Raw genomic sequence first — 16,797 nt, 5'->3', positions numbered from 1 at the left:
GTGGCGTGATCTCAGCTCACCACAACCTCTGCCTCCTGAGTTCAAGGGATTCTCCTGCCTCAGCCTCCTAAGTAACTTGGATTACAGGCACCTGCCACTATGCCTGGCTAATTTTTGTATTTTTAGTAGAGACGGGGTTTCACCATGTTGGTCAGGCTGGTCTGGAACTCATGACCTAGAGATCTGCTGGCCTTGGCCTCCCAAAGTGCTGGGATTATAGGCATGAACCACCATGCCCAGTTGCATTTTGCTGGTTTACATCTTTACTTATTTTTAAAGCCTGCTTTAGATGATCACCCTAGCTTTATCATAATTGTATAGGAGTCTCAAAAATTCCCCAAACAACGATGGTCACGCTACATTTTCCTTGGTCTTTCAAATAATGATAAAGACAGCCTTGAGCAGACTCTCTTGTTGTAGGTTGTTGATGGTTCTCATTTAAATAAAATCTATTCCAATGCAATTTTTCTATTATGCCATCATGCACAATTTATTTAATTGCTGATTAGATAGTAGGCAAATTCAGGATATTAGGCAAATTCAGTATCATATACTTTCATTCATAGTTTTCTTTGGCTTAGAATAATTTCAAAGATAGAAGAGAAAATATGATTGTATAGTTTTGTTATAGTGCCATGAATGGTACAAATTTATGAGAAAATCTCTATTTGGAAGTATCTAGAAAGGGGAGTGCACAATCCTCCAAGTCCTCTTCATTTTAGTAGTCCTCAGCATCACCAGCACAGATGGCAAGCAGTGCTTTCTCATAATGCCCTGAAGCAAAATTCTGAAAAGAAAAAATATATTTGAAATACAATGTCATAATAGTTCTAAAAAGGAAGCATAATTCCTCTGAACTGCACTATGAAAGAGCCATGGACCATTAGCCTTTCTAAATTTATTTACTTTTCTCATATAAAGATTTAACACATCCTAAGTACTATTCCCACTGAAAGTTGTTAAAGAATGATGATCTGGTTAGAGTCAGTAGTATGTGGTTTGTATAAAGTTGGTTGAACCTGAATGGGTATTTATAAGAACAATAACTTGCCTTAGAATAAAATATTCTCCTCAACTTTAGGAAGATGTGCCCTAATATTATTATTATGATTGTTATAAATGAATGTAGAATGTGGAGAACAAATGAATATGTCTCAAAAGATTTAAAAATGTTTATAATTATTAATGTAGTAATAATTCTACCTCAAGAAATATATATTTAAAAAGTTACTATCAATCATCAATAAGCACAAAGTTTTGTGCTAAAAATATATACACCATAATATTACGTATAATAGTGAAAAACTGAGAAGCAATGTATAATAATGTGAGGTAGTTTGTGTACTTTATAGCTTATACAGTAGAATACCATGATTCAGTAAAAATACTCTTTTACATAGCAAAACATATTATTATTTATATAGTTTTAGAAAATGACTGAAAGTACCTGTCTCAGTGTGTTCTGGCAGCTGTGACAAAAGTACCATAAACTGGGTGACTTATAAACAATAGGAATTTATTTCTAACAGCTCTAGAGGCTGGCAAGACCAAGACCAAGCAGATGTGGTGCCTGCTGAGTGCCTGTCTCTCACAGACAGCCTTCTTCTCATTCTAAGCTCACATGGCAGAAGGGACAAAGGTGATCTCTTCGGCCTATTTTATAAGGACATTAATCCCATTCATGGGCTCCACCTTCATGACCTAATCACCTCACAAAGGCCCCACCTCCTAATATCATCACTTTGGGGTTAGAATTTTAGCAGATACATTTTGGGGAGACACAAACCTGCAGGCCAAAGCAGCATAAAAATTTATTAATGATTATCTGTAGAAAATTAGGGCAATTTTAATTTTCTTATAATGGTCTTCTATAATTTCTATATTTTCCAAAATCAATGGTAGTAATAAATAAATATTATTATAAAATGTTTCTTTGTTAAGTATCAACTTTCATATTAAGGTGCTTTGGCACAAAGTCATGTAATGATAATTCAGTACTTTAAATGCACATAGTAAAGTTGCATTAATTACATTTTCATATTAGCAGACTTTGAGGCGGCTGTGATTAATTATAATAAGTGCCTAAGAACTAATTTATTCATTTAGAAAGTGAATTGTGCCATGCATTTCTCATCACTAAAAGAGTTTAGAGTTTTGAAGGTAGCTGTAGGAGAGTTTTATCAAAGAAGAAGGAATAAGATTTCTCTTAGCTGCTCCATCAACTCTTCCTCTTAGAAACCATTTCAGCTCTCCAGAGGCCTACGGTCTTCTGTGTTATGTGATCTCTTGGGCTTTAGGTTGCTTCTAGATTACTCTTTCAATAAACTAACGCACTGCTTCTTGCAATTACAAATTCCAGTAGAAAACAATGTGAACAAGGTAACAGCTCTTAGCTCTGGGCAAAATATAAGTTAAGCTCTATTCTCATGTCCCTGTGCTCGGCTTGGTTTAATGCTCTGCTTTTACCATCTCGAAATTCTTTAAACTTTTTTGAACAAGGTGCCAAGCATTTTTATTTCCCACTAGACTCTCAGTTAGGTAAATGGTCCTATATATTCTAAGAGTTCTTTGTTAAGTTTTATCAAAATGCAGTGTGAAGTTCAAAAGTTTCAGAATGAAAACACTGGCTTGTTCAGTACTGAATCATTGCTCCTTTGCCCTTCAAGGGCTAAAGGGATAAGGATATGTAGAGTTGTACAGAGCTAGGAACATTAAGTCCCTCCGAATTAGCAGTTTATGATATTTGACTGACTGCCCTGCCTTCTATGACAATATGAGAGGAGAGCTGAACTGACTTAAGAAACCTCTTCACAAGTAATGCAGCCTTTTGCAATGTATATTTTTCCTGAGCCTGATCACATTTCAGAATTTAGCTCTTTAAGCACAGTTATAGAGAATTAGTATTTTACATGACTGCATCAATGCTTCTGGGTAAAACACATCAAAGAGGAATAAGTTCTGTCGCTGAGGTAAAGGGTTTTCTTTTTTTCTTTTTTTTTTTTCGAGACGCAGTCTCACTCTGTCGCCCAGGCTGGAGTGCAATGGCGCGATCTCGGCTCACTGAAACCTCCGCCTCCCGGGTTCACGCGATTCTCCTGCCTCAGCCTCCCAAGTAGCTGGGACTACAGGCGCCCGCCACTACGCCTGGCTAATTTTTTTGTATTTTTAGTAGAGACGGGGTTTCACTGTGTTAGCCAGGATGGTCTCGATCTCCTGACCTCGTGATCCATCCGCCTCGGCCTCCCAAAGTGCTAGGATTACAGACGTGAGCCACCGCGCCCAGCCGAGGTAAAGGGTTTTCTAAGTTAGCACCTGTTGATGTTCTAAAGACTGTGTAGAGGAAAAAAGTAGGTTATCCCCGTCTGAACAGTTACCTTTTTAGACTCTGCCATGAAGTTATTTGAATGAGAGCTTTTATCTCAGTTTCAAAAAGGAGGAAATGTGGGTCCAAATAAATCATGTGTCGGAGACTTACTCTGATATCATGAAATAGGGATTTTCCATATCGCTCTTTGTATCGTTTCCTTATGGTCAGCAGGTCTATTTCACTTCTGGCAATGATAATCCTGATTACAGTTTTATTATGGAAACCGAAGTCCTAAAGATACAGAAAAGTGGGGGAAGTGAGAAGACAGCCTCTTAAAAGTCAGTCTGTCCCAAATGGATACACCCCTTTTCCGTAGTCATTTTCTCTTCTTCCTGAGTTCTTCCAACACTGGCATCACCGGCTGTGGCTCAGATCCTGAGTGGCTCAGATCCTGAGTCATTTCTGTCGCTTCTCGCTCTCCCTTACTGCATGCTGACATTGAATTATTCTCTCCTATTTTCTGAATGCCTTGTGCTCTCTATTCCAGTGCCACCACCTTGATTCTGACCCTTATCATTTCACCCTAATTCTGCAATAGTTGCTCCCCCTTTTTAGTCTTGTCAACCTTCACACTGTCCCGCTCACACTGCATTATAAACTACAAATCTGATCCTGTGGTCCTTCTCGGTAAGAATTCTTCCTTGGAGGGGAAGACGTTCTGAGCTCTGTCAGATGGACATTGATTTGTGTAAGAGAGCAATAACATTTTAATTTTCTTTTCTGGTCATTATTGAGAAATTATAAAAATTAGAATTCTAAGTGCTTCAAATATTTGCTGATTTAAATTCAAATGCAGAAAAATACAAAATCAACGTCTGTATGCTAGCCCCCCAAATACTACACCCCCACAAATCAGTTCCAAATTGTCTTTCCAAACAGAGTAATCCTGACATCTAGTGGCCAGAAAACAGAATCTAAGTTTTGAAGCCTAAATGTTTTGGATGTATATTACTAATAAACTTTTCCTAATTTGAGGTGGTTAAAATGAATGATCTAACCAAGTATTCAAATTTAAAATGTAGCTCGTTCACTTTAGAGTGCACTGGAGAAGAACGCAGAATATAGCTTTGGTTCAGGAGTGATTAAAGCAGCTTTTTAACAAATATTTGACATTTGAGGTCTTCATGTATCAAAAATTACATTGCTTGAATATACAATCCTTCTCTGTTCCTACAAACCACTTGTGAATACACATATCTTCCTTTTGCCTTATAACACATACACAGCAAAAATACAGTTTTCATGTATTATTAGAATAAGTAGCCTTGAATTTGTGCAAAATTGGAATCAAGGTAATTGTGATTATTTTCCCATAGTCATTCACAAGAGAAGCTTCATACTGTTGTTGTAGTGGTTGGTTATTTGAGAAAGAAACGATTGAAATCATCCTATAGCATTTCCCAATACACTATTTCAAATAAATGTTTAACCGAATCAACTGTTTCTCCCAGAAAATAGAATAAAAGAGAAGCAAGACGGTGAGCATTGATTTTCCTTTTGTGTTCTGGGGTTACCCAGGTTCTTCCTCTGCATAAATGAGAAATACATTGCAGAAAATATATAATAACATATTTCTGACTATTAACATATTTTCCCAGCATGCTGGCTACTTTTAAGAAGTATATCTGTTAAATTTACTTTGAGGATAAAACTGGTTATTAAAATTACTGTACTATTGGATTTATTTTTAATCATTTTCTTTGAGTTTTCAAGGCTATGACATGTGTATAATCATCTGTATGAGGCTTCTTTCTTTTTCTTTTTCTCTCTCTTTTTTTTTTCCAGACACAGTCTCCCTCTAAGGCCCAGGCTGGAGTGCAGTGGCTCTCTCTCGGCTCACTGCAAGCTCCGCCTCCCGGGTTCACGCCTTTCTTCTGCTTCCACCTCCTGAGTAGCTGGGACTACAGGCACTTGCAACGACTGCCCGGCTAATTTTTTGTATTTTTAGTAGAGACGGGGTTTCACCGTGTTAGCCAGGATGGTCTCCATCTCCTGACCTCGTGATCCACCCGCCTCGGTCTCCCAAAGTGCTGGGATTACAGGCGTGAGCCGCCGTGCCCCGCCGAGACTTTCTTTTTCTAACTATGTGTCATGTATATATGGATAAGTTGTGCATTATGTGATGCACTTCAGTGTTTTTTAAAAAACGAATGCTCCAGGCCAGGCGCGGTGGCTCACGCCTGTGGTCCCAGCACTCTGGGAGGCCGAGGCGGGCATATCACCAGGTCAGGAGATCGAGACTATCCTGGCTAACACGGTGAAACCCCACCTCTACTAAAAAAAACCCAAAAAACTAGCCGGGCGAGGCGGCGGGCGCCTGTAGTCCCAGCTACTCGGGAGGCTGAGGCAGGAGAATGGCGTGAACCCGGGAGGCGGAGCTTGCAGTGAGCTGAGATCCGGCCACTGCACTCCAGCCTGAGAGACAGAGCCAGACTCCATCTCAAAAAACAAAAAAAAAAAAACAAAAAAAAAAACGCCCCAAAGTATGTGTGACTGAATAACGCACTGAAGTATGAAATACATTCCCATTTAATTACAAAAATAGATTTAGACTTTATGGTTTTCTAGTTGTCACTTTAAATACTTTTTGAAAATAACACAATGTTTAAAAATATCCATTGATATAATTTCGTGTATTGAAACTTCAGGAACGTGGCAATTTCTTGCTGAGAGTTTGTAATATTTTGACATTTTCTGCTTACTGCCATATGTTTTGTACTTGCATAAGTCCGATGTGGGGATCTTTGGAAATATACAAAGACATTTGAATTTACCAGTTTCTGCAGATGTTAAATAACCTCTAAAGTACACGGGGATATATACCCCAAATATGGTTCCCTAAATTTGATACAGAAGGCAGAGCATTATTTTTATTGGATGTGTCTTATTTTTGGTGTCTAAACCATTTTGTTTTTCACTTGGGTGTATTTTCTTTGTACATACAAGTTCAAAAATGGTAATGAACATTTAAATGATGGAAGTAAATTTATCCTTTGACAAACAGACACAATTTCTGGAGAAATTTTAAAAATATATGAGTCTTACTTACATGAATTGCACTATATAATCTATAAGCAAAATAGGCTGGTTTGTCTCGAACACAGAGAACTAGGAGAAATCAGAGAGAAGAAACATTGAGAGTGAAAACATACATTTTCGTCAGAATTTGAGAAACAATAGCACTTTTCCTGTTACAATTCTTACATTGTATTATAATGTCAACACTTACAATAATGGTAACACTATAAGCCACAGGAAAAAAATATAAAGCAACAACATTATAATGAGTCATGCAGATTTTCACTTGATCTATTTCTATCTGTTGGAACTCTTATTAGTTCCTTCATGTAGCCTAATGAAGAAAACTTTATCATCTTTATCTGAAAATTAAATCAAAAGAGCTTCAAAGAAACCTAGGTTATTACCACTATTATAGATTATTATTATCATCATTGTAGGATTCAATATGATATAGCTCCCATGTAATTTGTTCATCTATTTGAATACTATTTTTAGTAACTTACAGATTTGTGAGTAGACCTGAAGTCTCTGAAGGAGAAACTGTATGGACCACAACTGGTGTAGAACAGTTTTAGAAGTCATCTAATAAAAACTGCTAAGGCATTAGAACAGCCTAGAGAATGGTCAACAGTTATCCTTGCTGGAAGTCAGCTGATGATCATAAACTTTCAGTAATGTTTATTTGAATAGGCTAACAAATTAATACATGAATGGGTAATGTATGAGAGGCTATAATCTCTAGCCAGAATGAAATCATCATAACAGTGTTTCCCTAGTAGTTTAAGTAATGATTTTAGGTTGTGAGATTATACCCTCATCTTTTCTTTCATTTTTAATACATGAAACATCATAATCACTCTTGAGTCATAGTCTTTATAACCTCCTTGAAGGCAGTGACTTTTGCTGTTTCTGTTGTTTCATTGTTCTATCTGTCGTGCCTAAGTCAGTGTCTAGAACAGTAGGTGCTCAATAAATGTCTACTGAGTGAATAAATCAGTTGAAATGTTTTCTGCCATTTATAATGTCCACCACTTCCTCTCTTATGCCCACTGCTTTGTGGCAGGGGTCTATAGTGGAAAGAAAGCTATCTTGAGATTCGGATATTATGAGTTTTAGTCATAACTTGGTTGCTAATCAGCTGATCGGCTTTGAGGCAGTCAGTTAATTTCCTTAGGCATTGTTTATAAAGTGAAGGATTTTGATGTGGTATGTGGTTATTAAATTTTGTAGAGAATTTTCTGGAATAAATGTGACATCCTCAGAAAAAAATACACAGTTATTAATAGTCATTTCTTGCATACTATTTTAGGGGCTTCATCAAACTGTTTTCATGGAACCCTAGCTTGAGACTTCTTTACTGGATAAGCTGCAAAAGTTCCTTTATCTCTCAACTGTCACACTCATGTATGCTTCTGCCATTCAAGGATGGAAAATCACAATATTCATTTATTCAACTAGTATCTAGGTGATTACTTGACTGTGCCTTCGATGGAGATATTTCACAATGACCCCCTTTGGTCGTCCCTGAAATGTGTGCTGTCAGCTCACAGCACAGTACAAGACAAAGGTAGTTCTATTGCACAGGTAGTTCTATTGCAGTTTTTCTGGATAAGTAGCCCTGTTTTGTCCTCTATGGAGGGATATTATTTCTTAGGAAGGAGCAAGAGGTGTGCCACTATCACAATAGCCTGAGGAAAATCACTACTTAGTAAATCTCTTTTATGGTAGGATTTACTCCTAAACCAAAATTTGTTAGTAATGGTCACTAAAAAATCCTTTACCTCCTAAAGAGAAGAGAAGCACACTGTTAAGTATTTATCTGCTCTTGAGCAAGGGAATGGAAGTCAGTAAAGATAAAATGGATTGAACAGTGTGAGAAGCCAATTCCGAAGAGAAAATACCTGAGAATGATGTGTTTTTCTGGTATGAAAGTTGAACTAGCTGTTGGGGGGGTATCAGTTCATTAAAGTCATCAGGTTGCCAGTTTAGTGCATTTTATTAGTAACTGATGTACTCTTCCACTATGGAGTTTACATCCTTTTAAATAATAAAATTCAAGGGAAAAAAATGACTCGATCAAGAGCTTACTCATGTGTCTTTAGTTCATTCAGAGCCGCTCAGCATTTATTAAGAAATAAAATGTCTGCTGTACTTCAAATAATTTATTACTTACCAATTGCAACCAACAGCTCCTGAAAGTATCCATCATAACATTCATTAATGGCATCTACCATGTCTTGCCCAGAAATATTTTGAAATTCCTGAAAAACTTCAACAAATTGATGTAATTCAAAGGAGATTTTGAAAATATTATAAATGTATAATATAAATATTAATTAGATTGTTACACATACTAAAAATCCATATTTTCCATAAAATAATTAAAAGTACTACTGCTACCAATTCTGTTTATTATAAATACCATTGAAACAAATATAGATACTCTTAGTAGAGTCATCATAAATCTTGAACTTCAAAGACCTGTTATTATTCTCTTCTCCTGGGGAACAAATGCCACCTCCAGTGAGACCCACTAACTCACTGCTGATTTAAATTGAGAGGAAGCACACAGCAAGCCATTATTTATGGACCAGTTATTTAGGACATATAGGCTTATGTCAACAACAAACTTCCTACTAGAGCTTAAATATGAGAATTAAGTGTAAAAGTCCTCTCCGTGATGATTAAAATAGCAGTCAAAGTATCTATAAAGAACATTCTGAGAAAGATGAAATCAACTTTATGGTTATAGACTAGAGTTTACTAATTTAGAATTGTGATAAATTAAGATTCCTTATTTCAAGAACTTAGTTATATGACTATCCCAGGCAACTTTAGTTCTCATCCATTCTTACTCAAAATTAGAAGCAAGAAGATGCCTTTTCATTATTATTATATGATTATCATTAAGACAGGTAATGTCTCTTATTGACTTGTAAAGTCCAGATGTGGGATTGGGGTAGGGTAGGCCATCTGTTGAAAATTTTCAGCCATTTGTGTATTTTATATAGAAAAAACAAAATTTGTTTTTAATAAAAGAAAAAGAAAGATATTGTAGTTTAGGGAATAAACAAAGGGCAAACTAACATGAGTGCACTCTCTAAAACCAATAAGGTTCTATCAATATTGCAGAAATCATGACATCAATAATAATGACCTTGATGCAGTATTGACTGGTTAAACTATATTTACTATACATTTTTGCAAGACAACATATAATATACCTAGTAAGAAATAGCTAATATATTTGAATAAGTACTCCATCAAATACAGAGATAATTTTTAAAATGCTCAGTATTTGAAAGTTATTGGAACAAATATTAAGGAAATACTTATCCCTTAGTAACGTCATTAAATAAGGCACATCTTATAAACAAAATTCAAAGTAAGTACCTTTGAGGTAACTGACTTTCCTCCATTTCCTTGTAATATATCATTTTTGTTTCTAGTAAACCACCTTCTTTTTGTTATATAATAGGCCGAGTAGCTGGAAAGAACCCCAGTTCATAATTACCCAGCCACAGCTGCTGGTAGCTCTTGTTGCACAGGATCATTTGCAGCATGGTTTTGTGCTCCCCCGTCTTCTGCTGACAGGCTTCCCATAGGACCTGGAACATTAGCCAGCAGAGAAGTAGCATCAGAACCACTCCAGCCCATTTTAACCAAGGTTCTTTGCAATCAGTCTGAGAACTGGCTCTAGTTACCATTGCATCCTGAGCAGCCATAGCAGGGTCTGCATATCCTTCCTCTCTGGTCCCCTGTAAAGTAAGCACAGGTTTTCCATGTAAATGTTCTTAGTCAGCAACTCATATAGGATTAGTGGGACCAAAATCCTTGAACTACTAACTATTCTGATTGTTCCTAAGGAACTTCTATTATTATCTGGAGTAAGCATTCATTTCCTGATTTCCTGAATACTTTAGAAGATAGTATATAAGGTGTTGTCTTAAAATGTGCATTATTTTATTTTACTTTTTCTTTGCAGCACTAGTAATGTTTGAAAGACATTGAGGCATTTTTCAGTTTTCCAAGTCTCTGTGCAGTATCTTCTCCCTTATCAAACTGAGTATCCACTGCCTGACCATGGCAGTGGCTGTTAGAAATGAGTGTTAACATTGTTAGAGCAAAAATGCAGAGAAAGTCCATCTCTGACTTGCACAATAGGACTTGTACAACAACAAAATAGTAATGAAATTCAGACTTTGTGCAGTTAGAATATTTTGTACATCTGTTTAACTCTCACTCCATTATCATTTAGAGAACAGACATGGTCCAGTTGATCATTTCAAACAGGAGGGAAGGGGCACTAACCAATGCAGGGAACATTGATTCATGAGGGATATGAGGGCCAGTGGGGAGAAGGAGGTAGGGAGACATGTTATCAGTCTAATGAACTGTTTCTTTTGGGTCCAGATATAGAGGGGAGGCTTTCTCTTCGCTCCAATTATGTTAAGAGAACACTGAAAGTACAGTAGTTTCTGCTTCTACCAATTTTTTTTTTTTTTTTTTTTTTTTTTTTTTTTTTTGAGACAGGGCCTTGCTGCATTGCACAGGTTAGAATGCAGTGGCATGATCATAGTTCACTGTAATCTCAACCTCCTGGACTCAAGCAATCCTCCTGCCTCAGCCTCCCGGGTAGCTTGGACCACAGGCATGTACCACCATGATTGGCTAATTTTTTTCTCAGAAAGGGGATCTCACCATATTGACAAGGTGGGCTGGTCTTGAACTCCTGGCCTCAAGCGCTTCTTCTGTGTCAGCCTCTCAAAATGTTGGGGTGACAGGCATAAGCCACTGTGCCTAGCTCTATCATCTTTTAGGACACTAGAAACAGCCACAGTGCAGTGAACCCAGTGAGACAGCAAGATTGGGCACAGGGAGGTCTTGAACACAACTTCCTTGAATAAACCTCAATCCCTAAGTAGTATGAATGGGATCCCAAATTTCTTACATGTGGAGGAACTTGCAATCTAGCTGAGAACCTGTGGGGAAGCTTGCCAGATTGAGTTTATGACCATGGCAGGGACAGTGTTTCAGCAGTCAAGGGCTATAGGATAGACCACATTGACTTGAACTGTGTGGGAGACACAGCTAGACCTTTGGGGGAGTCTCCAGCTCCCGTGAGAGTAAAGGTGAGGCTAAATCATCCTGAAAGGTTACTCTGACCAAACTGGTCAGTTTGGCTCTGACCAAAGTGAGACAGAGAAAAGATCATAAATTAAATCAGTGGCTTATCTTGGCAGCTAACACTGATAAATGCTCATATGCTTGTCATTGACACCTCATATGTTCTTGTCCAGCATTGCCAAGAATTGCTATTCCATAGTCAAGACTGGCAAAAATGTGGGCAATATCTTGATCTAAGGACACAGTGACCTTCCTGTTCCCAAGATATTTCATTAACCACACACACACCTCTCTACCAATTACCTTCTTAGAGAGAAAGGAGGAGGATGGCCAAAATCTGAGAGTCAGATACTTAACCCAATAAAAGTAGGAATGAGATTGAACATGCACCCACATTCACTATTCGAAGTATTACAGAGATTAAATTTGCCACTTTAAATATTAGGGCTTTTTTTCTTGATAACAAAAAGCTAGAGGCATATGAGAAAGTGCAATTTATTCACAAAGAAATAAGAAAGCTACCATTTGTGAGTAAATGTGTAGCCCTGGAACATTTAATGTTTAATCATAACTCTAAAGTTGTATGTGCCCTAAAGGTAAACAACTGATGGGAAATAGGCATGAGTTTGTCAGTCACATTTCTTCTTCAATTTCCTTTGCTTAAAATACCAAGAGACTAAGGCTGCACATATGCAATTCTTAATTTGAAATCTGTGTATTAAATTAAAGGAGTGAATAATGTTATTGAGTGGTAGGACTCTGGGTGTTATTTTCAAATCATGGAAATGTTGAGGTACAGGTACCTTAAAAGTTCCACCTCATATTTTGGAGACAAAAATTAGAGATATTAAGTGAATTGCCCAAGGTCTGATTGTTAGAGAAGAATGTTTATTAAATTTCAGTGGCATTTCTGACTCTGAGGTCTGGTTTTCATACTCTTCCCTTAGCCTAAATAACTTACTATTTTTACACAATATGCTCTGGCTCCCTTTCAAATTCTCTATGATTTTAATTTATACCAAGTAACAAACAATTGAAAACAATGTGCTATATCTTCTGTGACTTTATGCCATTTATTTAATAACATACATTTGTGGTCATTCTTAGTCTTCATCTTATTTAATCTATCAGTAGGGTTTGGTATAATTGCCACTCTCTTCTTCTTGCTATACTTTCATCACTTGGCTTCCAGGATCCTGCAATCTATTTTATTTTACTGGTTACTCCTCAGTCTTGTGAACTGGTTTCTCTTCTTTTCAATCTCTTACTTTTGGAAGGTCCAGGTAGTCAGTCTTTGATCATCTTTTTGTCTGTATTTACATTTCTTCTCTTGATAATGTTGTCTACTCAGGTGGCTTTAAATTTCATCTATATTGTAATGATACCCATTTATCTTACCCATTTATTTATTTACATCTCTAGCAAAGATCTGTCATCTGAACTTCAGGTATGTACATTCCAATTGCGAAGTCAGCATCTCCACTTGATTTTCTAATATACATATCAGGTTTAGCATGTTGAAAATCCAATGCCTTGACTCCCTCCACCTCAAACTCTTTCTACAGTCCGTCTTCCACACTGCACTTCATCCTTTCTGTTGCTCAGACTAAGAAACTGAGAGTCACATTTGATTCCCTTTTCTTCGGCCTTTTCATAGCCCACATCCAATTCCTCAGGAAATAATATAGACACTGCCTTCAAAATGACACAGCATTTTTTTCTGTGCATTTTGCCAGTTGGAGGCCTCCGTGGCTGGCAATGCTCCTGCCTGGGCCTTGCTCGCCCTGGGCTTGTGGCAGGAGGTACCCTGCCCATTCAGCCTATTGGGCTGTGTTTGATATGCAACCTGGCCTGGATCCCATGGCCGCTGTGACTGCACACTCAGCCCACAGAGTGAGGGGGTGTGTGAGTGAGCAAGCATGGGGTGCAGCTGGCTGCTTCAATCGCTGGCACAGGTGCAGGCTCCATGTGGGGCTTGTGGCTGGACCAGGCACGTCACAAGTGACTCCAGTGTCCAGATGAAGTGGACGTGGTGGTGCCTGAAAACTTACAGATGCCTGGTAAATGGCGGGTGTGAGCTATTTTAGTTCCACCATCCGCAGCCTGACTTAAGGGGGCATGTGCAGCCAAGCAGCTCCTTCTTGCCTTGCTTGGTGAGTGGGAAGGCAGTGCTACAGGGCTGCAGCTCTATTCCCACTCGCTGTTTGGCAGGTCCCAAGTTCTTGCCCCACATCCAAGGAGAATGAGGTTACACTGACAGCCAGTGGTGAACAAGGCGAAGAGTCTTGTTGAGTGAAGAAACAGCTCTCAGCAGAAAAGGAGACCCAAGCTGGGCAGCCCCCTTACCCAAAGTCAGGTAGTTCCCCCCCCCACCACCCAAAAGCGGACAGTCCCCTGGTCTGGCTGAGTCCAGGGTTTTTATAGGCTCAGAACGGGGGCATATGTGCTGATTGGTTTGTTAGTATGTAAAAAAGGCTAAAAAGATGCACCACTCAAAGATGGGCACAACAGGATCAAAAACCAATTAGGGAAGGGTAGGAATGTGTAAAATAGGTGAAGGGTGGGGATCAACCAGAGGAAAGCACCTCACATGGGAAGAGTGGTTTTCAATCCGGTCTGTGGATTTTTCTGAGACTTGTAGATGGGTTTTCGGCTTTAAACTGTGTTTGGTGTGAAGGTTGGGTTTCACCGCCCCTATCTGCCTAAAGATTTATCTGTCTCCTGCTGCTATTTAAAATACATCCAGAAACTGGGAACTTACCACCACTGCCAATGCTCTCGTATGGGTCCACGTTAATATTACGGGTAGCTTTACTGCTGAAGCAGCCTCCTTACAGGCTTCTGTTTCTACCTTTGTCTCCCTGTAGTCTTTTCTCAGCATAGCAGCTATTGTGAATATTTTAAAGTATAAGACCACATTCCTTCACTAAAGACCCAGCAATGACTTACCTCATATCCATTTCACTCAAAGGAAAAGCCAAAGTCCTTCAAATGGCTTCAGGATTTGACATAATCTTACCACGTGCTACTTCTCTGAATTCACTTACTATTATAGTAGGTTTCCTTTGCTTGCTCAGAGGCCACCAACTGGCCTTCTTGCTACCCATTAGCTTTTTCTAACCTTACATTTTTCTCTAGCTATACTCTTTACTTGGAACGTCCTATCACATTGATTTATTTGTTAACTCATTCTTTTATCCATATTTTTGCTCAAATCTCATCTTCTCAATGAGGCCTACACTGACCAACCTATATAATATGGCAGGAGGGGCACAACGGCTCATGCCTGTAATCCCAACACTTTGGGAGGCTGAAGTGGGTGGACATCATCAGGTCAGGAGTTCAAGACCAGCCTGGCCAACATGGTGAAGCCCCATCTCTACTAAAAATACAAAAATTAGCCAGGCCTGGTGGCAGGCACCTGTAATCCCAGCTACTTGGAAGGCTGAGGCAGGAGAATTGCTTGAACCCAGGAGGTGGAGGTTGCAGTGAGCCGAGATTGTGCCATTGCACTCCAGCCTGGGTGACAAGAGCAAAACTCTGCCTCAAAAAAAAGAAAAACAAATGGCAACCTACCCATTATGCTCAGCCCTACAATATGTCTCCCTGTTACTCTGTTCTGCCATATCTTTCATCAACCTTCTAATATTTTATATAATGCACCTATTTATTAAATTTATGTTTAATTGTCCATATTCTCTTGCTAGAATGTAAACATCTTAAGGGCTGGGATCTTTGTCTCTTCTGTTCACCAATCATTCCCAATTATCTAAAATCATGATTGGCACATGGTAGGCACTCAAGAAATGTTAGTTGGAAAAGTAAAGAAATAACTTTAGATAGCAGACTTCAAAGATACATCAGTGGATGTGGGAAGATTTTCTGGATTATTGATATTTTCTTAGTGACCTTCAGCCTTTATAGCTAAGTAAGCTCCGCCCTTGCAAAGTTTGTGAGAAATATTTAAGAATTTTCTGCAACTTTACATATCTGAAATATTGTGTGGAAAGATAATTGTTTTGGATATTTAACCTGAAATGGTGCTTATCTGTTTATTTTCCTATGCAGCTAATTGCCAAGAGCACTTTAAGCACACTGGTGGATTTAAACAATGTGAATAAGTCAGATTGTGATTTGGCTTTGACAAAGGCAGAGTCAAGCTGGCTTTGTCATGTAAAGGGCCTGAGATGGCCACGTGGTATGTTTAATTGATGTAAATACCAGAAAATGGCATCAATGAGTACAGAATTTAGTTTAAGGGCATGATAAACATGGGAAGGGAAGAAATTAAAATAAATAAGATGTGAGTGAAAATATTTGGAGGCGATAAATTGATTACAGATGATTATTGAAAGCTGTCGGCAATAACACTCCCAGAAGGCCTCATTGTACGAGTTCAACAAACTGTCAAAGGAGAATCCTGAAAGCCAAGGTAAGGAGTAAGTATCCAATTGGGTAGTTTCCATTCTCTCTCTTCCTGAAAACATTTATCATTTCCAGTGTGATTTGCACATATTGATTAATTAATGTCTAAGTGACTAATTTTTCATTATTTGACAGATATTTAGATCTTTCATAAATCTGTGTAATAAAAGCATGCAGGAAGCATTGTGAGCCAGTTTAATAATTGGCATTAGTTTTCAAGAAGAATGTGTTCCAGTTCAGTTGTTTCCTTATTAGAAATCATCCTGTCAGGAAACACTTTATAGATAAAGTAAAAGATCTTCTCTTCTGGAAAATATGACAATGATTTTTAACACTAGCCATTTCATAAAATCCTAAGGCTCCTATGCTCCAATTACTCCAGTCTCTATTAATTCAAAAAACTGGGTGTGTCTGAATTTTAGTGACATTAAAAATATGAAAACCGTGGGTCAGCTTTCCTTTGATTCTAAAAGTGAAGGTGCATAGGGAGGTAGAGGACTTGATTATAACAACCAAAGAATTAGAGAATATTTGTATTGGAAAGGAATTGAAAGAAGGACGAGCTCATATCCTTTAATTTACAGAGTAAAAACCTGAATCTCATAAAAGGTTAAGTGATACATCCAAAGATACAAAACTGATGGGAGAGATTTGATTACACTGTGTCCCACAGTTATCCACTAGGAACTCACCAGCTCCAAATTTCACCTCCCTTCAGGAAGAAAATCCATTTCTTTTTGTAAAATATCTAGACGGATTCCCTCTAAAATGGTGTATACCACAGACTATGATGAAGAGAAGTGATGGACTTTTACGATCCCATTATTCACTTTACATCTTTCCCAATGTTCTGAATT

The 16,797-nt window shown here is 38.1% G+C and overlaps 1 protein-coding gene across 2 annotated transcripts in view; it reads right to left on the bottom strand.

Moving 5' to 3' along the window:
• Positions 1 to 463: 463 nt before the first annotated feature.
• Positions 464 to 16,797, bottom strand: part of ANXA10 (annexin A10) — a 99,684-nt gene continuing 83,350 nt past the window's right edge. For both annotated transcript variants that reach the window (XM_028848871.2, XM_015139473.3), the window contains exons 7-12: positions 10,093 to 10,146; positions 9,903 to 9,996; positions 8,562 to 8,657; positions 6,417 to 6,475; positions 3,476 to 3,598; positions 464 to 787 (exon numbers count right to left, since the gene is read on the bottom strand). In XM_028848871.2, the coding sequence (XP_028704704.1) occupies positions 719 to 787; positions 3,476 to 3,598; positions 6,417 to 6,475; positions 8,562 to 8,657; positions 9,903 to 9,996; positions 10,093 to 10,146 (495 nt within the window). In that variant the 3' untranslated portion in view covers positions 464 to 718. The remainder of the gene's footprint in view (positions 788 to 3,475; positions 3,599 to 6,416; positions 6,476 to 8,561; positions 8,658 to 9,902; positions 9,997 to 10,092; positions 10,147 to 16,797) is intronic.

The sequence above is a fragment of the Macaca mulatta genome, chromosome 5, assembly GCF_049350105.2.
Source record: "Macaca mulatta isolate MMU2019108-1 chromosome 5, T2T-MMU8v2.0, whole genome shotgun sequence".
NCBI lineage: Eukaryota > Metazoa > Chordata > Mammalia > Primates > Cercopithecidae > Macaca > Macaca mulatta.
Note: the sequence above shows the minus strand (reverse complement) of the source record. Positions and strands in the feature narration are given on the sequence as shown.